This window comes from Solanum tuberosum, unplaced genomic scaffold, assembly GCF_000226075.1.
Source record: "Solanum tuberosum cultivar DM 1-3 516 R44 unplaced genomic scaffold, SolTub_3.0 scf00001, whole genome shotgun sequence".
In the NCBI taxonomy this organism is placed as follows: Eukaryota; Viridiplantae; Streptophyta; class Magnoliopsida; order Solanales; family Solanaceae; genus Solanum; species Solanum tuberosum.
The window spans coordinates 4115484-4136900 of NW_006238927.1; the positions used below are offsets into that span (position 1 = coordinate 4115484).

Below are 21417 nucleotides of genomic sequence, written 5' to 3' on the forward strand. Positions count from 1 at the left end.
AATCATAACTCTTGCATTCACTTTTCAAATTCAAGAAAAGATTAAGAGTCAAGTTCGAGAGAGTCTTTCAAGTCATTTTGAGAAGTCTTTTACAAACTTTTAAAACTTGTTTTAAGACTTGAGTACTTGAGTATGAGGATGAGGAGAGTTGAGTTTCATTTTTTTAAAATGAATATATGGGAACTAAGTATTCCCAAGAGTAAATGTTTTTACATTTAAAATGAGAGGAAACATTGATTTCCAAATGAGTTCATGAGGAATTTTGAGTATAATCTCTTTTAAGAGAATCTTTTGAGTAATAATCTCAAAGTTTGAGGATAAGGAAATGTTTTTAAACATATGAGCATGAGTTTTATTATTGAGAGTAGTATTGAGCACCGATATGGGGACGAGTTCAGACAACTCAAAGTCCTCATAAACCATGTATGCCAATGTGGGTAGAAAATGTCATACTTTTTAGATGATTCCTTATTGTTTTTTAAGCATAACTTAGTGGATTCACTTAGTTGAGAATGTCTTATACTCCGACAAGGTATATGACAATTCTGACAGCGTGGGCGACGTTGTATCATCACATAGCTCATAGTGATGGTTGTGTGTTAGAGAATCTCCCAAATAAGACTACAAGAACTTATACTTTTAACAACCAATTCTTAACGATGGGACATAAATCCAGTCGTTATAAGTGTACAATTAGTGGCCAATTATTTTCTAGTCGCTAAAACTAAATTTTAATTCAATATTAATGATGGAATTATATCCAGCCCTTAAAGAGTATAATTTCCGGTCGTTAAAATTAAATAAAAGGAAAAAGTGCTACAAATTAGTTCCTTCATTTTCCCCAACGCACCCTCTGCCCCCATCCCCACCCCCACGTCCCCACCCAAAAAATCCTCATTAATCTCTCTCTGTTTTGCAAACTTAATTCTTATTCAATTTGAAGGATAAAAATAACTGCTCTAAAACAACAACTCTACTTGTCATCTCCGATTGAAAAAATGATGAATTTTAATAGTTTCTTCTCATCAAGGTAAGTTTCTTTTGTTGTTCAATGATGTTCTTCTGGATTTGATTATTCACTTTTCATCATAACCTAGTATTGTTTGTCAGTATTTGGATGTTCATCATAGACTTAATTGTTTGCCAAATATATACAAGCATAATTTTTTTGTGGTTCGATTGATGTTGAATTCAACTTGAATTTGTTTAGAGTTTTCTTTTTATATTGGGTTGAACAATATCTAGTTTATTTAGGAGACACTAGAGGGGCGGTGCTAGGGTACCGAAAGGGGTTTATCCGAATCCCCTTTGTCGAAAAATTAGATCGTCTTATTTATATAGTAGAGGTTGAACCCTTGACTTCTTAGTATGATTTCTTCTTTAAATTTTAAATCACTTAGTGAAAATTTCGGGTTCACTACCATATCATCATCTAAACAATAGCTATTTAATGTTTTTGCCAAAGAAATCTCAAATTGGGTTCCATTGTTGCTGTTAAATCCTATGTTGAACCAGATTGATGTGTAAAACACGTCAAACATGTCACTTAAAGCTATCCTAATCTTTAACTATGTGATGACCATTGCAATGCCATCATACATTAAGTCCTAAGAATTTTAAGACTTAATTGATATGTAATCTGAAGAAAAATGTGAGTTGTCAATGGGCATATCTTGTGACTCTTTACTTTCTATTGGGATCATCAGCACAAATGTGCGAATTGAATCTACTATATTTGGGGCAAGGGAGTATCCAAAGAAGCAATCAAACTGGGTTGATACATCTAGTTTAGCTTAAGAACCAGAGGAAACTTCTACCTTAACCTTTTGTAGCGGTTAAGGTTCCAGATTTTGCAATTTTGGAACATGTTTGAATTGTGTTTATGCGAATGAAAATGTGTGAAGTTCCATTTGAATAGGAAGCGGCAAAGCCGTTGGTAATCAAAGAATTGGATGTGGCACCTCCAAAGAAATATGAAGTCTGCCTCAAGATTCTTTTCACCTCCTTGTGGCACACTGATGTTTACTTCTGGGAAGCTAAGGTATTGTCTTAAAGCATCCTCTTTGACAGATTTGTAATTTAATCAATTGGCGACACTTTTGGGAATGTATCTCAACAATTTTTCGTATTTTTAGATCATTATATGGAAATTTTTCACAATGACAGTGCTAGTCAAACTGTAAGAATTGTGAAATACTATAGTCATTAGTGTGGTTCCATGTGATTCTTCATTTTAGGGTGTTGGAAGAAAATTATATGAGGATCGATGATTTCTATCTAAGTTGCGCGGACTCTTCACTTTCGATGCCTCACCCGTGTCGGGTTCTCCAAAAATACACTACTTTTGGCAAATCCGACACGCACCCCTTGACATTTTTGAAGAGTCCGAGCAACTGAGATCCTAATTATTATATAGTTACCTAATCTCTGTGTACTTTGAGTTCTTAATTTTTCATTTTCTGTGTTGATCATGCTTATGGGTTAGAATTGCAAAGGATTCTGTTTAATAGGTAGAAAGTTCGGTGGAATGATTACAAATAACCAGATACTTATTAGAATGTATAACCTTGTACTTATGGTTAACTATGTGATCCAAATAGAATTGTTTCTATACCTACATACTTCCAGTTAGGTAGATTCATGTGTGCTTTTGATTCGCCGTGTTACTAATACCTCTTATCGCGATCATGGTGATTCCTCGAATGAAATATTTTAATGTTCATGTCTTGAAACAATGTTTCATCTTAACCCTTTGCATATTTTTTAAAGGGATAAGGGTCTGAAAAATACCCCAACTTTGATCGAATTTGTTGTTGCGATACTAAACTTTTATGAGGACCCTATTTTCCTCCCTAGACTATTTAATACCGTATTTTAAACATATATATTTGCCCACGTGGACATAAAAAATAATGCAAAATTATAAATAGTAATGTGTCCACGTGGGCATATATATACATTTAAAATACACTAATAAATAGTTCAGGGGGTAAAAAGTATGGTATTAAATAGTCTAGGGAGGTAATAGGTCCTTATGAAAGTTTAGTATCGCAACAGCAAATCCGATCAAAGTTGAGGTATTTTTCAGACTCTTGTCCCTTTTTTAAAACTAAAAACTTTCTTCAAATCATTCTTTATATTTATTTATGTAGAAATTTATCAAGAGACAATGTGGAAATTTTCTCATGTTCCATTACTGTACCATCATTCAAGTATATATACAAGTATTATAATAAGAAAATAAATAATGTTAAAATTCTATCCTACTTGTAATATTCCTATTGGCTATGTACAATTTTCCTAACAAACTTTATTCCTTGTCTATGCCAAGCTTGTGCTTGTCACGTGCTTTGTAAGGAAACTTCCTGAAGTCACTGATGTGGACGACACAGATCTTTTCTTTGACTAAATCAGTATTAAGGGCCTGATCTGTGCCACGTTTCTGCTGACTATTCCAAGGCTTAAAACACTTTGCATTCTTCAAAGTGCCTTTTGTCTCATTGTCTGAACAACTCTTCTTTCTCTCTGAATATGTCTTCACCATTGATGAATGTGAGTTCAAGGTCTGTGTATTCTTAACATCCCCCCTGAAGATGGAGGGGAGCAAAGTGATACCATCTTGCGAAGAAGATGATGGTGAGAAGGCGCGGACAAAGGCTTTGTGAGAATGTCGGCTGGTTGATCTTTGGAGGGAACAAAGGAGAGAGAAATGAGGCCATAGAGATATTGTTGTCGAACAAAGTGACAGTCAAGCTCTACGTGTTTCGTTCTTTCATGGAAAACTGGATTCCGAGCAATGTGCATCGCCGCTTGGCTGTAGGAATACACTGGCATCGACAATGATGGTGAAATAGACATATCTGCCAGGAGACGAGTCAACCAGGTCAGTTCTGCGACCAATCTCCTCATCGATCTATATTCTGCTTCGGCGGAGGAAAGAGACACTGATGCTTGTTTCTTCGATTTCTAAGAGATGGGAGATCCACCCATACTGATGAAGAAACCACTGACGGAACGTCGTGAATCCTTGCAGGAGGCCTAATCGGCATCGCAAAATGCAGAAATGGAGAATGAAGGAGAAGCAGACAAGAAAATCCCTTGAGTAGGACTACTTTGAAGGTAACGAAGCACCCTTAATCCAGCAGTGAAATGAAGATTGCAAGGCCTCTGTATAAATTGACTTAAAGTCAAAACAACAAAGCATAGATCTAGCCTTGTATGAGTTAAATAATTCAACTTTCCAATGAGATGTCTATAAATGGTAGGATCTAACAAGTAGTCATCTGAATCTGCAGACAACTTACAGGAGGGATCCATGGGAGAGGAAACATGCGACAGATGAGAGACATCAAACTCTTGGAGCAAATCCAAGGTATATTTTCGTTGACTCACAATAATTCCATGATCTTCTCTCAGAATTTCCATGCCGAGGAAATAGTGAATAGGACCAAGATCTTTAATTTTAAACTCAGTATGAAGAAATGATTTAAGGGATTGGATTTCTGCATCATCATCACCTGTAATCTGTATGTCATCCACATACACTGCCACTATGGAAACTAGATCACCATTTCTTTTAAAAAATAAGGAGTAGTCGTTTAAGGATGCAGTGAAACCTTTGAAACTTAATGCCCTAGCAAGCCTAGCATACCATTGCCTAGAGGCTTGCTTCAAACCATAAAGGGACCTTTTGAGTTTACAAACCAAATTAGGCTGTGGTGAAGACAGACCAGCTGGAAACTTCATATATACTTCTTCTTGCAAATCACCTTGTAAGAAGGCATTGTTCACATCAAATTGGGACACTACCCAATTCTTTTTAGCTGCAATAGAAAGCAAACACCTGACAGGGGTCATCTTGACCACGGGGGAAAAAGTTTCATTGAAATCTATTCCCTCATTTTGAATAGCACCTCTAATGACCAATCGTGCCTTTAGCCTTTCTAGAGAACCATCTGCATGATGTTTAATCTTGTAAACCCACTTACAAGGAAGTGCTTTTCTACCAAGAGGAAGACAAACTACATCCCAAGTATGGTTGGATTCTAAGGCTGCAAGTTCTTCTTGCATGGCCTTGACCCAACCAGGATGAGTAGAGGCTTGAACATAACTAGTAGGTTCTGTGATGTCTGAGACTAATTGGAGAGTGACTTGATTAGGTAGAGAAAGACCAGCAAAGGAAAGGACAGTAGGTTGAGGAGGTGTAGTAAAACATGAATCAGTTACAGAACTAAGAAATATGGTGTTGCAAAAATAGTCCTTTAGATGACTGGGCATGGTACCTTTGTTGGATCTGGTTGACCTTCTGATATTAGGATGAGCAGGAGGTTGAGAGGTTGATGTCACATGTGTAGGTGTAGGAGTGGAAGGGGAATTAGGATTAGAACAAACAACATGATCTGACTGAGAAGATGAGGTTGTGTTGAAACTGGAATCTGTAGGTGCAAGGAAATCAGAATCATTATACACCTCATTAACAACAGTTGGAATAGGAAAAATGTGGGATGGTTGATCTGCAGGATCCATTGAAAAGGGAAAAATTTCTTCATCGAAAGAGACATTCCTAGATACAAACACTTTCTTGCTTGTGAGGTCTAACTTGTACCCTTTTTGGTCACTGGGATAACCTAGAAACACATATGCTTTTGCCCTTGGTTCAAATTTTGTCCTGCCATGAGCTAAAGTGTTGGCATAACACAAGCATCCAAAACATTTCAGATGTTGATAAGAAGGTGATTTCTCATACAAAATATCATAAGGAGTAGCACCCTGCAAGACTCTAGAAGGCAATCTGTTGATAAAAAATGTGGCAGTGAGAACACACTCTCTCCAGTAAACCATAGGAACATGAGATTGAAACAAGAGAGCTCGAGCAATCTCAAAAAGATGTCTATGCTTCCTCTTAACTACACCATTTTGTTGAGGAGTGGCAACACATGAAGTTTGATGGATTACACCTTGAGATTGGGAAGTAAGTAGTGGCTAATTATACTCTTTCCCCAAATTCCAGAGCATTATCTGACCTTATCACTTTCACCTTAGTGTTGAACTGCCTTTCTACCATCTGTAAGAAGCATTTCAAAACTGAAAATGCATTGCTCTTAGTTGTCAACAGATATGTCCAAACACCTCTACTATAATCATCCACTATGGTGAGAAAATACCTATAGTTATTATAGGTGGGTACTTTATAAGGTCCCATGTGTCAATGTGAATAAGGTCAAATTTGGCCTTAGTAGATTAAGGACTTATAATAAAAGGCAATCTAGATTGTCTTGCTTTAGGACATATATCACAAAAACAATCAAGATTAGTCTAAATATAGATAGAACTGAGATGTTTCATTGATGAGAAAGGCAAATGCCCCAATCTAATGTGCCAAAGTTTTACATTAGAAACAACACTACTACATATAGAAGAAACTCCACTAGGGACAGACTCAGACATACTAGAAACATTAAAAGGAAAGAAACTAGAACTAGGAACATCTCTTGACATAATTGGCACTTCTTTGGTAGGATTGAAACTAGACTCTTTTACATTGGGCTGGAGTAGATAGAGTCCTTCCTTAGCTTCACCAAAAACTTGAGGCCTCCTCATTAAAGGGCCCTGCATAACACACTCATTTGATGTAAAGAACAAGATAGAATGAAATTGTCGACAAAATCTATTTACAGACATGAGATTGAATTTGAAACTTGGGACATATAAAACATTTTCTATAGCAACATCTGAGAATAAAGAGACTGTTCCTATATGATTGACTTGAATGGTATGACAATTAGGAAGATTAATAATCAAAGGGACTTTAAGAAGACACATAAAAGTGAAGCAACTTGAATTATAGCACATATGTTCTGATGCATCTGAGTCTACTATCCTATTAGAATTTAAAACTGAAAAACATAAGCCAATGTATTTCAAGATTGTACCAGCCACTGCATTTGCATTAATTGCATGTCCTCCACTTGTGTCTGCAGACTCTTCCATCTTCATTTGTTTAAACATGTGAATAGATTGATTGTATTGCTCTTTACTGTACCCTTGATTGAGTGTAGCATTGCCACTACAGTTGTTGTGTTTTCCTTCAAAGTCCTCCATAGACACTGCTGCATTTCCTCTAATTTGTCCTTGAGAGCCTTTGTTATTTGTGAATTGAAAATCATCAGGATACCCTATCAATCTGTAACAGTTGATTTCTTCATGTCCTTGTTTTCCACAGTAATCACATGACACATTAGGGTTATATTTCATTCTCCTTCCTTTAAGCTTTTGATTTTGAAACCTCTGTGACTGTTGAGGTTATGCAGATTTGGGGAATTGATTTCCAGATTTCTGATTAGCATCATTAGTCCTTTGAACCTGCTTTCCACCTCTATATTGGTTTCTATTCCCAGTCATGAAACCTCCAGTTCCAGCCATAAAAGCACTGGAATCAGAAGGAATGAGAGGATTCATATAGCTTTCCCTTTGATGTTCATCCTGTAAAATCAAGGAGTATGCAAGGTTAATGTTAGGCAAGGGGTTAATCATCAAAATATTACCTCTGGCATGTGAATATGTGTCGTTTAATCCCATAAGGAATTTGATGAGCCTTTCATATTGCAAAGACTTCTCCAGCTTCTGTTTTCCCTCACAAACACACACACAACCACACTTAATGTTTGAGTTTAGGGAATCCAACTCATCCCATAACCTTTTTAGTTGTGTGAAATAGCCTGCAATGTTGTTATTTCCTTGTGTTAACCTGCTGAGTTCTTGTTGTAGGTGAAATAGCTTTGCTCCATTGGATTGACCAAACCGCTGCTCCAAACTTATCCAGAGATCCCTAGCAATTTTTGAGTAGATGACACTATCTGCAATCTCCTTTGACAGTGAATTCAAAAGCCAAGATGTAACCATGTCATTACATCTGCTCCAGACTTGTAGATCTGGAGAATCACTAGATGGTGCTGCTGCAGATCCACTGATGAAACCCAACTTATTTTTGGCTGAAAGAGCAATGAAAACAGATCTCTTCCACCCTTGATAACCCTTTCCATCGAAATGAGTGTTGATGAGTGTCATACCTGGTGAATCTGATGGATGAAGGTGATAAGGATGATTGGAATCAATGGATGTTGATGTTGAGCTGCCTGCAACAGTTGTTATAGCAGCAAGTGTTGTCGATGGATCACCCATTGCTCAAACGAGAAAAGAACAGATTTTGAATAAATCTGGAAGGATTTTGATCACTGCTTTGATACCATGTAGAAATTTATCAAGAAACAATGTGGAAATTTTCTCGTGTTACATTACTGTTCCATCATTCAAGTATATATACAAGTATTATAATAAGAAAATAAATAATGTTAAAATTCTATCCTACTTGTAATATTCCTATTGGCTATGCACAATTTTCCTAACAAACTTTACTCCTTGTCTATGCCAAGCTTGTGCTTGTCACGTGCTTTGTAAGGAAACTTCCTGAAGTCACTGATGTGGACGACACAGATCTTTTCTTTGACTAAATCAGTATTAAGGGCTTGATCTGTGCTACGTTGCTGCTGACTATTCCAAGGCTTAAAACACTTTGCATTCTTCAAAGTGCCTTTTGTCTCATTGTCTGAACAACTCTTCTTTCTCTCTGAATATGTCTTCACCATTGATGAATGTGAGTTCAAGGTTTGTGTATTCTTAACAATTTCGTAAATTTTAAACTATTGTCTTGTACTTTCAAATTAATTTTCTTATTTTCCTGAATAAGGTATTGAATGCAGCTTGTCCCTTCATTTATATAAGTCAAAAACTGGTGAGCATATAATAATCAAATTTTGCAAATACTAAGAGCTGCCACCAAATACAAATAGATATTGAAAGATATAGTTGTATAGAGGGAAATACAGTGAGAATGTTATAACAAACACAAGGTTAAACCCTCCCACTAAAATGGTCATTTTAAGGATATTTTTCCCATCCTGACTTCATTTGCTGCTATCAATATATTAAAAACAACAAGAAGCTGATTTTTAGGCGCCCTGTGAAGATCCTGTTCTCTGGTCTGGTTGATTTATCCTGATGGCGTGAGGATAAGCCTTTGAGTCAGATTCGGCAAGCTTTTGTTTTATATCCCAACCTAAGAAAAATATAACCTCGTCAACATTCATATTTTTCTTGGCACTAGTTTTTAATAATTTAATGTCATATTCATCAGCAAGTGCTTGACCTTTGGATGTAGGAATAACCCTTTTGCTTTCGTCCATGTCAGCCTTGTTACCGATCATAATTTTGTTGACACTGTCGGAAGCATGTTGTTTAATTTTTCTAATCCAGTTGATGATGTTGTTAATATATGACTCATAATTAGTTACATTGTATACCAGCAATATACCCATGGCTCCATGGTCGTAAGCAGTTTCTAATTATTCTGAAGCACTACTGACCAATGGCATCTTAAATTAGTAGTTTAATTCGTTCACTATCAAGCTCTATGGTTCTTATCCACACCGCTGTTGCGGATCAATAATAGTTTGATGAGGTAATCGTAATCAACTCGAGTTGTAGTGGGTGGAGCGACTATTAAAGTTTTTTCTCAGGAAATGATGAAGGGGAGCTCCAACCCGGGATCAGAGAAGAGTGAAAGGGGAAGAGAAGAAAGATATGAAATATGTTTGAGCTGAATAAGGTATAAAGACTGCACCCATACAATATTTTTTTACTTTTAAGGAATAAAGTACGCAAGCACTCTTGCTCTTTTAATGGTTTCCAAATGAATCTACCTTATGTGCTTTAGATACATATAGAATTTTGCGGAAAGTCGTACTCGATGAAAGTTGTATGCACGAATTTTAGTCAAATCAATTTCTTTCTATCTTATGACAATGGTCACAACTGCTGATAGCTTATGCTTTCTGGTTATGCATCAAAAGGTCAAATCTTCTCTGTAGGAAATATTTCTAGCAATTTTCTTCTATATTATTGATCAAGTAATGGTATTCATTCTGCTTGAAATATCTTATTAGACTTCACACATAGGGAACTAATGTTTAAGAGTCTTCACATGCTAAAATACTACTCACTTATTACAGAATGATGGCTTAACTTAAACACCATAACTTTCCTGTTTATTATATTGTTTTTCGATCTCTGATATATCCGTTTTCTGCGTGCATGCAATATTTGATATCTACCATTCTATAATAACTCTCGTAAATTTAACAAAAGTTTGCGTCTCTTGAGCAATTCTTATAGGGGTGGTCGTGTGAATAAACCAGGGAGCATGGCAGCCATCTTTGAACATTTCAACTGTCTTAACAAGTATAGGTTTCTTACTAAGTGAGCCAAATCCTGATGATGGGTTAATGCATGACTTGGTGAGTTAATATTCTTGTACTGTGGTTACTTATACTAGAACCTATCCTGTTTGATTGTAATGTGCTCGTAATCTCTATTGTTCGCAGAGAACAGAGTACAAATACAATCGGCAAGCATTTAACTACAAGGCAAGATCAATGACTCAAAAGTACGCCACGGCTGGAGCAAGTGAATTTGGGAGTCATGACCAAAGAAATCCAAACTCTTACAAATGAAAGAGATGGAATGTTCATTCTGCTGGATGTGCCACCAAGATTAATCCACATGCACCAGCTGTACATATGCTATATTTTTATTTTCTCATTTTCAGAATTTGCTAAAACTAATTTCGTACAATTGGTAAGGGGCATATATTTTAGTGATGTGATTCCTCTTTTCTTTGTAATTAACAATGTAATTTTATATGAATGTGGGTTATTTTGATATATTTTTGGATGTGTATGTGTATATACACACATGTATGCTAGTTTTTGAAATAATAGTTACTATACAATTACTATAGTGAAAATTTTAAATTTTTATCTAATTATGTGTGTTAAAATTTCTCAGTAGGATAGGGAAATTGTCAAATAATTGAATGAGCATGAGCGAAGGAAAATTTAACAATTAGCGTAGGGTAAACCGGTCGTTGAAATGAAAGATAACAACCGGAATTTTTTCCATCGCTAAAGGATCTTTAACGACCGGATTCAAAATTCGATCGTTAACTTTACCGAATTCAAAATCCGGTCGTTAACTTTCAACGACGGAGCTTTTAGTGACCGATGACGACCAAATATTTTCCAGTCGTTATTGACCTATAACGACCTGATTTGGACTTTTGTATGTTTTTAAATACATTTGAGTTATTATCTACTGTTTAAATCCGGTCGTTAACTTTCAACGACGAAGCTTTTAGCGACCGATGACGACAAATATTTTCCAATCGTTATTGACCTATAACGACCTAATTTGGACTTTTGTATGTTTTTAAATACATTTGAGTTATTATCTACTGTTTTAAAAGCTTTCTCTATAATGCATCTTTATTGTTGCTTTATATTGAACTGAGTTGAGTACTTCTGAGTTTGAGTATCTTTGAGTTGAGTTGAGTTGAGTTGAGGTGAGTATGTTCTTCCTTTTTATCAGTTCAAGCTTATGGCTGTGCTTTAGAGTTTCCCTTGCATGCTCGTACATTCCATGTACTGACGCCATTTGACCTGCATCTTTCATGATGCAGATACAGGTAACCAGGGTCATCAACGACAACAGGCGCTCCGTTGATACCATTTGCAGTTCCAGAGTTGCTTTGGTGAGCCTCCTTGCTTCCGAAGGATTTCGCTTTTATTTTCAGTCTTATTAAGATGTTGTGGGTCTTGTCCCGACGTCTATCATAGTTATTAGAGGCTTCATAGATAGTAGTAGTTGAGGAGTCTTTTTTATTTACTTTGTGATGTTTAAAGACTTGAGTTGAACAATTATTTTATTGAGTATTTCAGACTACATTGAGTTAAACTAATTTTAGTAATGATGTCTTTATGAGTTGAGTTACATTTGAGTTTCCTTTATTGTTGAGTAAGTCTTCCATTGAGAGTTGAGTCAGGGCAAAGGTTCGCTTGGGGCCATATAAACTAATTTTAGTAATGGGTTGTTTTGAAAGCAAGTTTTAATTTCTTTACCGATTTGGCACCACAATTAACTCAAGTTGGCCATAAAAGCAAAAAATCATCCAATCTTATGCAAAGTGTAATCATCACTATATATGTAGAATAAATATACATAATTCCAATTACTAGTTAATAATAACGAGAGGGGGGGAAAATAGAAAACAAATTTTTTTATTCCCATGCCACTATTAAGCTATTACTTAGCTTCATGAACAATAAGTTAGTAATATTCATATTTATTTGTACTACAACTGTCCTTAATTAGTACAATTTCTTAAATTTGGAGTAGTTATTGATTTATTGTCGTCTCTAAAGCAGCTTCAAAAACTAAACTGTGTAGATAGTTGTGTTTGTATCCTCGAGAAGATGAAGTTTGTAACACAAATCAAGCTTATCATCAGTTGACTTTTCTATACTGTTAAATGAAGTTACAATTGATGGCAACAATGCACAAACATAAAAAGAAAAAGAAATTAGAATTGCAAATTGGAGCAAGTTTTTTACCTTATAAATAATGAAATTAAATGCTCAAATAATCACTTCTACCACTTCAAAGAAATTGCATTTCCAATCTTGAAACAATGTTCTAGAATCAAGGGAGTATATATCAATTGAGACAATTTGTAGTTGCGAGTTGGTTCTTCAATAACTAAAACAGATTTCCAACAACAGAGTAGCAATAAGATGAATATGGAAGAATGAGAGACTTAAAGATTAGATTTTTGTCACACTACTTCAAACTTCCTACCCTTGTAAAAAAAAGAGAGTCCCTCTTAATTCCATACTTCCTAAACTGCAAATAAAGTGAACTTCTTACCATCCAAATAAAAAATTTTAGACACAATATTTTATTTTTTTTATGACAAGGGAAATTCGCGATCGCTATCCTTTGGGTACGCACAGGGTAAAACTCTGCTCCTATGGAATAGCTTAGAAACATATGGATATGAAAATAATTCAAGTGCAAGCTGATGGGGATAAAACTTCGTCTCTTCCTTTTTTCTGCGTTAAATTGAAAGATAATCCAAAAAGCTAATTCAGTTCTTTATAAACTTAATGGTCTTAAAATCGAGTAATGTATCATAATCTAATTTGTCGGGTCCGTGCTCAGTTTTCCTACCTTTAGTACCAAATCTCCATAAGCAACCATATATTATATTGAAGTTTGGTTCGTTTTATTTTTTTGTGATTGATTTGTTTTTTGCTTTTCGAAAAAGGGCAAAAAAATATTCTTGAACTATAGGAAAAAGTGTAAAAATACCCTTATCTTTTGGTCTAAAAATACTCTTCTATTAATCTTTTGATCTAAAAATACTCTTCCATTCATATTTTGGCTCATTTATACCTTTGAAGCTAACAATCCTCTCTTTATTTTATTTTTAAAAAATTATTTATTATGTGCCATTTTCTTATTGGAGGTAATATAACCCACTTCTACTAGATTTTTTCTACTCTTCAAGACCCAAAAAATAATAATTAATAAATCTAGTGTTTTTTTTTTTATATTTGCTATAATTTTTTAAAGTTTGTTTTGTGGTCACGAAGAAGAATATTATTTTGACTTGGATAAATTATGAGGAAAAAATTAAAAGATATTTTGAAAAAACTAATTGTTTTATGTATTTGTTGTAGCTTATTTTTTTTGGAAGACATGAAGCAGGTATATTATTTTGAATTGGATCAATTATGGAGAAAAATATACAAAGAATTTTTTAAAAATATCTAAAGTTACAACAAAACATATTTCGATAATTTCAAAAATATTGCTGCACATACTTATATTCCATTTAGACAAAAAGAAAATCAATCTTGTAAGAATCAAAGTAATTTTTTTAATACCGTATTAGCTTTCTTTAATTTTCATTTCATGAAATTTGAATAGTTTTCTTTATTTTTACCATAACATTAATTTACAGAAAGGAAGGTGCAAAAAAAAAAAAAAATTACTTAAAAAGTTTTTATAGATTTTTCTCATAATTTATTTAAACCAAAATAATATATCTTCTTCATGACCTTAAAAAATTAAAAAGAAAAAGCTATAGCAAATAAAAAAATTACTAGTTTTTTTGAATTTTTTAAATTATGGGAAAAAATCTAATAGAGATGGGGAATTTATTTCATCTAATAAGAAAATGAAACATAATAACATTTAAAAAAAGAAAAAAAAAGAAAGGGTTGCTAGTTTCAAGGTATGAGCGAGCCAAAAAGGTGAATGAAATGATATTTTTAGACAAAAAAGATGATTAGAAAGATATTTTTGTGGATGAAGGGTTTTTTAGACCTTTTCGCATAGTTCAGGGTATTTTGGTCCTATTCCGTTTGTTTTTTAATGGGTCTTTGAATATTCATTATGTCATTTAGGATTCTTCTCAGATATCAAACTACATCAACTCATAATTGAAGCCCACAAGAAAATCAAGAAAAATAACATATGAAAATTAGAATTTCATGAATCAAATCTAAAAAAGAAATTGAAGAGGAATTCAGAAGGACAACAAAAAATTACCTCAAAGTTGCAGCGTACTTGGAGAAGATTGAAGATGAAAATGAGTATTGGGAGAAGCTTGAAGACGAACAATTGTGGAAAACAAAATATCTATGAACAATAAAAAACAAAGGGTGATTTTGAAATTTGAGTTCACTTGAGTATCCAAAATTCAGAATCAAATTTCGCATTGAAGAACAAAAAAAACACTCTCATATCTCCTTTTCCCCTTTACTTATTACAACAAAAAGTACCGGATAGAAATTGATTAAAATTCAAAAACAAGAAAAGAGGAAAGGAAAAGGAAGTGCATAGCCACGTGTTACAATGTGGTGGCAATCAAAATCAGATGGCACAATATTGAGAACTGAGCAGTTAATGAAAATGACGATAATATCCTTTCTAAATTGAAATTTGACATAAAGCACACACATGTTGATACCAACAGAGTGACTGACTCTTCTAATTTATCTATACTAGCAAGGCAAGCCCGTGCATCGCACGGGCCCAATATGATTAATAAAGTTATTTATTTTAGCTAAATATATACAAAAGGTATTTCACCTATCATTATTTCAACTATAATATTGTATACAAAATGCATTTCACATATCATCACTTGAAATATAATTACACAAACTTGGCATTTTGAAAATTATATAATTCACCTTCTAAACTTATACTAAGTCTGTTTTGAGCCATTTCAAACCAATCTCCATTTGAAATCTCAAACGCATGTAAATGGAAACCTCTTGAAGTTCTTCTCTTATGACATGCAACCTGCAAATATGAAATATAAGATTTTAAAACCAACCAACGGTTATGAATTTTCTTGCTCGAAAATGTGGAAGACCGGGTAAAAGCATAGTCTATTTTCACATACTTCAATAACGAAGGATGCTAAAAGCCATGTACATAAATGTCTATTATACACCTAGCAAGCTTTAAAGAAAACCTAATAGAAGAAAAAAAAGAGAGGAAGAGAGTGCTTACATATGCCGCAAAGTGGCATTATATGCCATGCTCCCTAAGGGACACTGAACCATCTCTCAAACCATTGTCTGATGGTGTTTTTACAAGAACAATAAGAGTCAAGATAACGCATGTGGTATTTCAAATGCTATTGAATAATTATGCAATATAGGATCACCACACATAATTTGAATCACACCATTCGTTAGATGTCATTTGATCGTACGTGGAAAAGTAAGCTTGTAGGACTTATATTAATAATCGAGGATTTAAAAAAAAAAACACATCACAAGATTAAATAAAACACAGCAGAGAAGGTAAAGCATAGAGAAGCAACTAACCCAAGGCACAATTAAAACAAAAGGGATGTATGCTTGAGAAAAAGATCAATAGAAGCAGACCATATAACAAATAGTAAGCAAGTTGATCCATTTATAGGAAATGAAATGAGTGAAGTGGGTGAGTATCTCACAGAGAAGTGAAAGAAATGGACCTCATTTGATCACTTAGATAAAAATTTATACAATTAAAAGACCATTGAGCGAAACAGGAGTGACAATACTGATGAAATCTTAAACGGGAACTAAAAAAGCTAACCAAAATCTCGAGCCACCGACTGTGCAAATTGATTCAAGGCCTCAGATGTAGGGTTTGTGTGGTGGTTGTTGGTGACCTATGGATGGGAGCTTTTTTCTGTTTTTGGTAGTTTATGGTTGATTGAAGGAAAAGATGTGGTGGTACTTATTAGTGGAGTTTGTGAGGTTAAAGTGGAATGTTGCTGATTAAATTTGATCATAAATGTGTCGGCACTACGTAGCAAATGAAGCATGTGTGCACTTATAGTATTTGATGCAAGTAAATCACTCAAACAGTTTTAGCATTTTTCAATAGTTAAAATTTAATAAAAGATAATTAAATTTTCTAAATATATCATTAGAAGGATTGTCTTATCGGAAATAGCCTCTCTACCTTCATAACTCATAATATGTTATTGTATCGTTAGAAGGATTTAAATCAGCATCAGACATGAATGTACAAAATGCAACTTTAAAGATTTGACAGGAACTTTCTATTCAATTACTATGCATACAAATAATGATCTTGGATGCACTACAAACAATCAAACATGACATGAAACTAAAAGAGAATGTCCAGGAAATTAAGAACTCTTAACACAGTAATAGTCACGATATGACACAGTAACACAAGATCGTCATGCAGAGATTATACTTGTGCATGACAGTTTAGGTGACATTTCAGTGGTGTTTACCTTAGAAACGTATCCACAATCCTCAAAATTTGGCCTCAGCTCTTGCATCACAACAAAAGCTAAGATTTTAAACCTTGAAGTTTAGCTCATATCGAACAAGTCACAGTAACTCATGTTTGAGTAGCTAACTTCTTCAAGTATCGTATCAAAAAAAGACAAACTTTACCAAATTAGATGAAAGACCAGGAAAATAATTCAGACACATAATGTAACTATTATTTTAACATGAATTTGCATGGGTGTAGGTATTGAAACTTGATCCACATTCATAAGTCAACTGGAGTGATCATTATTCCCTAAAAGTGGATAACAAAATGTTCTGCAGAAAAAAATTAAATCAAAACAATTACATTTTCTTTTCAAACTCGCTTTTAGTACCGATAGAAAATTCTGGTATTAATTAATTTTAAGTTTGAAATGAGGTGAAAATTTATGCGAAGTAATCAATGCAAATTTCAAAACCTGTAAAAAACTCTTGTTGTACATATGTTGCAATGGAGATAACACAAAAGGGAAAGAAGAAAACTGAAGAATGTCAACCAGCAAGAGGCGTAAATAGTTGGCAACTATTGTGGGGGTTATATAACTATACCAACAATTATATGTAGTACCTCTGTCGAAGCATATTAAATCAATGGCTTTGATTCTCCTATCTACAACATGGTTGAGATATCTCACACTGTCCATTTTGCAAGATGTAGAGAACAGGCCACAAACTCACAAAAGGGCTAGTTTAACTCTGCATCTGTACCTACAAACAACCAAAAGAAAAACTATGTCCACTATAAATGAATGCTTTTGAGATACTGAAAGTGGTTCATCATAAGCAGAAGGTGTTGTTTGTCCTTCTAGACCAATGTTTTCACTAACCTACATTGCCTTAAGTATGAGAGTTGCGTCAATTGCATCATTTACTACTTCAACGTCAAAGTGCTCTGCCAAAAGTCGTTGACTCATAGGAAGAGACGGTACATTTAGTTTCTTGCATTTTACTTCTAATGACATATTTCTCATCATCTAGAACACTTTATTCTTCCTTTTCTTAATCCTTTACAGTGTATTTACATAAGATTATATACTTAATGATCAACAACAACCTATTCCTGATAAAACAATATATCTTTTCTCAATTATTTAAATTTTAGGCATAGTTTGTAATGCTTGAGAACTTCCAATAGCGACATGAAAGTACAAAATCTTAACGACCTAGAACCACTAATACAACTCATTTAATAGAAAAAATGTGAGAAACAATCACCTTCGATAGACCTTGATTGAGTAGAAACCTGTCACTATATTTTGACAACCATTGTCTTAACCATGGCAACTCCTAAAGATCCTCCAGTTGAATTATAATTGAAACCGCAAGAAGAAGAATATCTCTGCAACAATTTAAAAAAAAAAAAAGGTAAATTATGCAACTTTTATAAGTAAATAATTGACTCGAGAACTTGTTTCGAATCTCTCCAAATTTTGATGAAAGGTTGTAATTTCAACGGCACCTTATTGTTTACTTGATTTACACTAACCTATAAGTTAAATAGAAAATACACTCACCATAAATTTAAAAATAAGTCTTGCAATTTCATCAGGAAAAAGTATAAGCACAAAGGGCTAAGAAGTGCAGTGCAGCTACTGCTAAATCGTCAAAAAGTAAAAAGATAAGAAATGAACATTTTCCTTTTCAATCATGAATAAATTGAATGATATACGATATTTCTTTGTTAGTGCTAAATCATCAAAAATAGTTGATAAAATATAAATGCATTACTGACCTTTAGGAATGTAGTTGACATAGCCTTCCTCTATTCTCTTTGAGTTTTTCTTATTGCCATTGACGACTATAAAATTGACACAAAAACAGTCAATAAAGATATGCATGTGAAAAATAAGTTAAGAAAAGATTCAAATACTCAGGAAATTTCATAAAAATACGACATTTTAGATTCTCATTTCTGTTTCACAATAATCTTTGTCTTCCTAAAAGATTCTCACGGATATTAGACCAAAATCAAAATCCTAATTTATGCAATTGAAACAACACCAAATCCATAGGAACTAAATGTAGTTGAATATAGATATCACGGGAGAGAGAAAATAGAGAGCATGACTAAAGAATAAATCAGTGAAGAAGAAATTGAGAAATCACCCAACTTGGCTCTGAGTGGTGAAAGAGAATGGAGAACAAAATAGGAGAAACAAAAGTAGTCCAAAACTAATAATTTGCTTTAAAAATAATCAGTGTAAACGTGTTGACAGAGAAAGAGCATCAAATCAATGTCCAATAAAATAACCCCAAATTTATTGTACACTTTATAAAGCTTATTGTACAACCAATATATGTTGTGTTGGTCCTCTACGTTGTTGGCTTATATAAAAGGGTAATATAATAGGAGAAGAAAAAGTGACGCATGTCAGCACCACAAAAATTCTCCATTATTTAGTTTTAAAAATTTAAAATTTAAAATAATTTTAATTTGCATTAGTTATTAAATTTAAATTGTAAAATTTGAAAAAATCAATAGATACGTTTTTTTAAAAAAATTAGAAAGTTACCACAATTAATATAACTCTTTTCTATTCTTTTTATTTTTTATTTTAAAAAACAGATTAAATTTTAATGTTAATTTTAAAATTTGAAAAAACCAATAGATATTTTAAATGATTTTTTTTTAAATTAGAAAGTTACCACAATTAATATAACTCTTTTCTATTCTTTTTATTTAAAATAAAAAAATATCTCCTATTTTTAATTTAAAATTTGAATTTCAAAACACAAGTAACTAACCTTATCCTATAAAAATAACCACGACATCTTCCAAAAAAAAAAAAAACTATTGCCCACAATTCTATCAACCCACTTTTTCATAAAATCTATTATTTACAAAACTATTCTCGTTTATGATGAGGTTAATGACTTGAGTTTAAGTGATTTCTTGGTGATGTAACTGAGCAGTGTCATTCATATCAGTTTGATACAAAGGTAAATTTTGTTAGTGAAAATAGTGATGTAGTTTGATTTCTTCATTTTTTTTTTATTATATAATTGCATGTAATTGTAGTTATTTTTTGAATTATGAATACGAAGGTGAACAATGATGAAAAAATTATAAGGAGTATTTTAGGATAAATTTCATGAAGCAGTTTGACGAATTTCTTTTTAAGTAAACTGGCTATCTTTTACTCACTTTGAATTTATTTGGACAATTTCACATTGTTTGTGTTGATTTTCGACATGATTGTCTAGGATGAGGAAAGTGTTAGAAAAACATGAAGTTAATTTAGTAATTTATGTCGTTTGCTATTCCAACGTTTTACCTTACTGGTGATAGTTGAGAAGAAATTCTATTTGAAAGTCCTACTTTTAAAAAAAAAACAAATTGATATTGATAATTACATGTAACAGGATTATACAATAAAATATATTTTATTTTATTTTTAAAAAAAAAGTTAATAGTTTTAAAAGTTACTTAAATTAACTTTTATTAAAAGAATTCTATTACTTTATAACTTAAAAAAAATAGAAATGAAAAAAGAAAATCAAAAACACGTTCTGTATAAGGCATTTTAAATGATTAAATAAGTAAATAGGAGAACTGCCCACTAATTAAAAAAACTATTAAATTAAGATATAATTTATTAACTTTTTCTTTTAAGGTTTTCTTCGAAATTCAAAGTCATACAATTATTAATCAAAATGATTATAATTAATTTACTCCTCCCTTATAGCAAAGAAAATTGCAGATTGTTGACACTAATTTTTAAAACTTAGAAATAAATTTTAACTAACATATTTTTCGAGGACTCTATTTTTGTGAAAAACTATCAAATTTTTTAATTAAATATTTAAACTAACTTTCCACACTATTTTTTATAGCAAAAAAAAAAATCCAAATTATTTAAGCACTTAGGAATTTATTTTGCGGAAAGTTTGAGCAGTATAGGACTCTATTTGCGGGGAATGAATACATTTAAATAACAAAAAATAAAATAACTTTCCATAGCTACTCATTCTTTATAGCAAAAATAAAACATAATTGTTTAGGACTCTTTTTTGGTGAGAAGTTATCAATTTTTTCAAAGTAAATATTTAAACTAAATGATATGTTAATTAATAACATAATTGGAATTTCAAATTATGTGAACACAATTAAATATGAAAATTGGGTAATTAAATTTAAATTAATTATACACTATATATATATGTTGAAGGAGAATCTGTAACAAAAAGTAAATATTAAAAATCCTAAGTAAAACTGAATTTAAGAATATGTCACACTACATTTTTAAGATAATGCTCCATAAAATTAGGAATAAAAAGAATATTTGAAAAAGAAAATTGAAAAAAAAAACGCTATTTAAGAATTTAGTAATAAATATGTAATTATTTAAACATGATTCTGTTCTCCCATTTTTCTTTGCATGATCTCTCATGTACATTAACCAACAAACCGTTTGAAACATTCAAATAGGGATGGGGTGTCCCTGCAAAATATTTTCACACACTTAACTTTTTTAAGAAACACGGTGATCATGCGCAGGGAATAACTTGACTATTAGAAGTGATTACAATTTGCATTATCATTTTAAACAAATTCATGTGGTCTATTTCATATTGATACCCACGTAATTTTATTTTAATTAACAATAGTTGTTTTTGAATTTGAATTTAAAGTTGTTACTTAAAATTG

The 21417-nt window shown here is 32.7% G+C and overlaps 1 protein-coding gene, 2 long non-coding RNA genes and 1 pseudogene across 8 annotated transcripts; 1 reads left to right on the forward strand and 3 right to left on the reverse strand.

Moving 5' to 3' along the window:
- The first annotated feature begins 867 nt into the window (after window positions 1-867).
- LOC107058288 (uncharacterized) lies at window positions 868-2044 on the forward strand. Its single transcript, XR_001471947.1, has 2 exons — window positions 868-1030; window positions 1919-2044. It is a non-coding gene; the product is annotated as an uncharacterized lncRNA (long non-coding RNA).
- Window positions 2045-6249: 4205 nt separating this feature from the next.
- On the reverse strand, window positions 6250-8643 carry LOC102589475 (uncharacterized). Its single transcript, XM_006337928.2, has 2 exons — window positions 6933-8643; window positions 6250-6609 (listed from the first exon to the last, which is right to left on the reverse strand). The coding sequence occupies exon 1, from the start codon at window positions 8179-8181 to the stop codon at window positions 7303-7305; it is 879 nt and encodes a 292-aa protein (XP_006337990.2). The 5' UTR covers window positions 8182-8643; the 3' UTR covers window positions 6250-6609; window positions 6933-7302.
- A 173-nt stretch (window positions 8644-8816) lies between these two features.
- LOC102586741 (ras-related protein RABE1a-like) lies at window positions 8817-9498 on the reverse strand (annotated as a pseudogene).
- A 2656-nt stretch (window positions 9499-12154) lies between these two features.
- Window positions 12155-18931, reverse strand: LOC102589809 (uncharacterized). 6 transcript variants are annotated; one of them, XR_001472095.1, is made up of 8 exons: window positions 18881-18931; window positions 18502-18567; window positions 17985-18108; window positions 16727-17477; window positions 15478-15545; window positions 15153-15264; window positions 14506-14595; window positions 12155-12414 (listed from the first exon to the last, which is right to left on the reverse strand). It is a non-coding gene; the product is annotated as an uncharacterized lncRNA (long non-coding RNA). The 6 variants fall into 6 exon arrangements; XR_001472114.1 differs by lacking the exon at window positions 12155-12414 and adding an exon at window positions 12459-12585; XR_001472198.1 differs by lacking the exons at window positions 12155-12414; window positions 14506-14595 and having other exon boundaries at window positions 15032-15264; window positions 16727-16767; window positions 17338-17477.
- Window positions 18932-21417: the final 2486 nt, after the last annotated feature.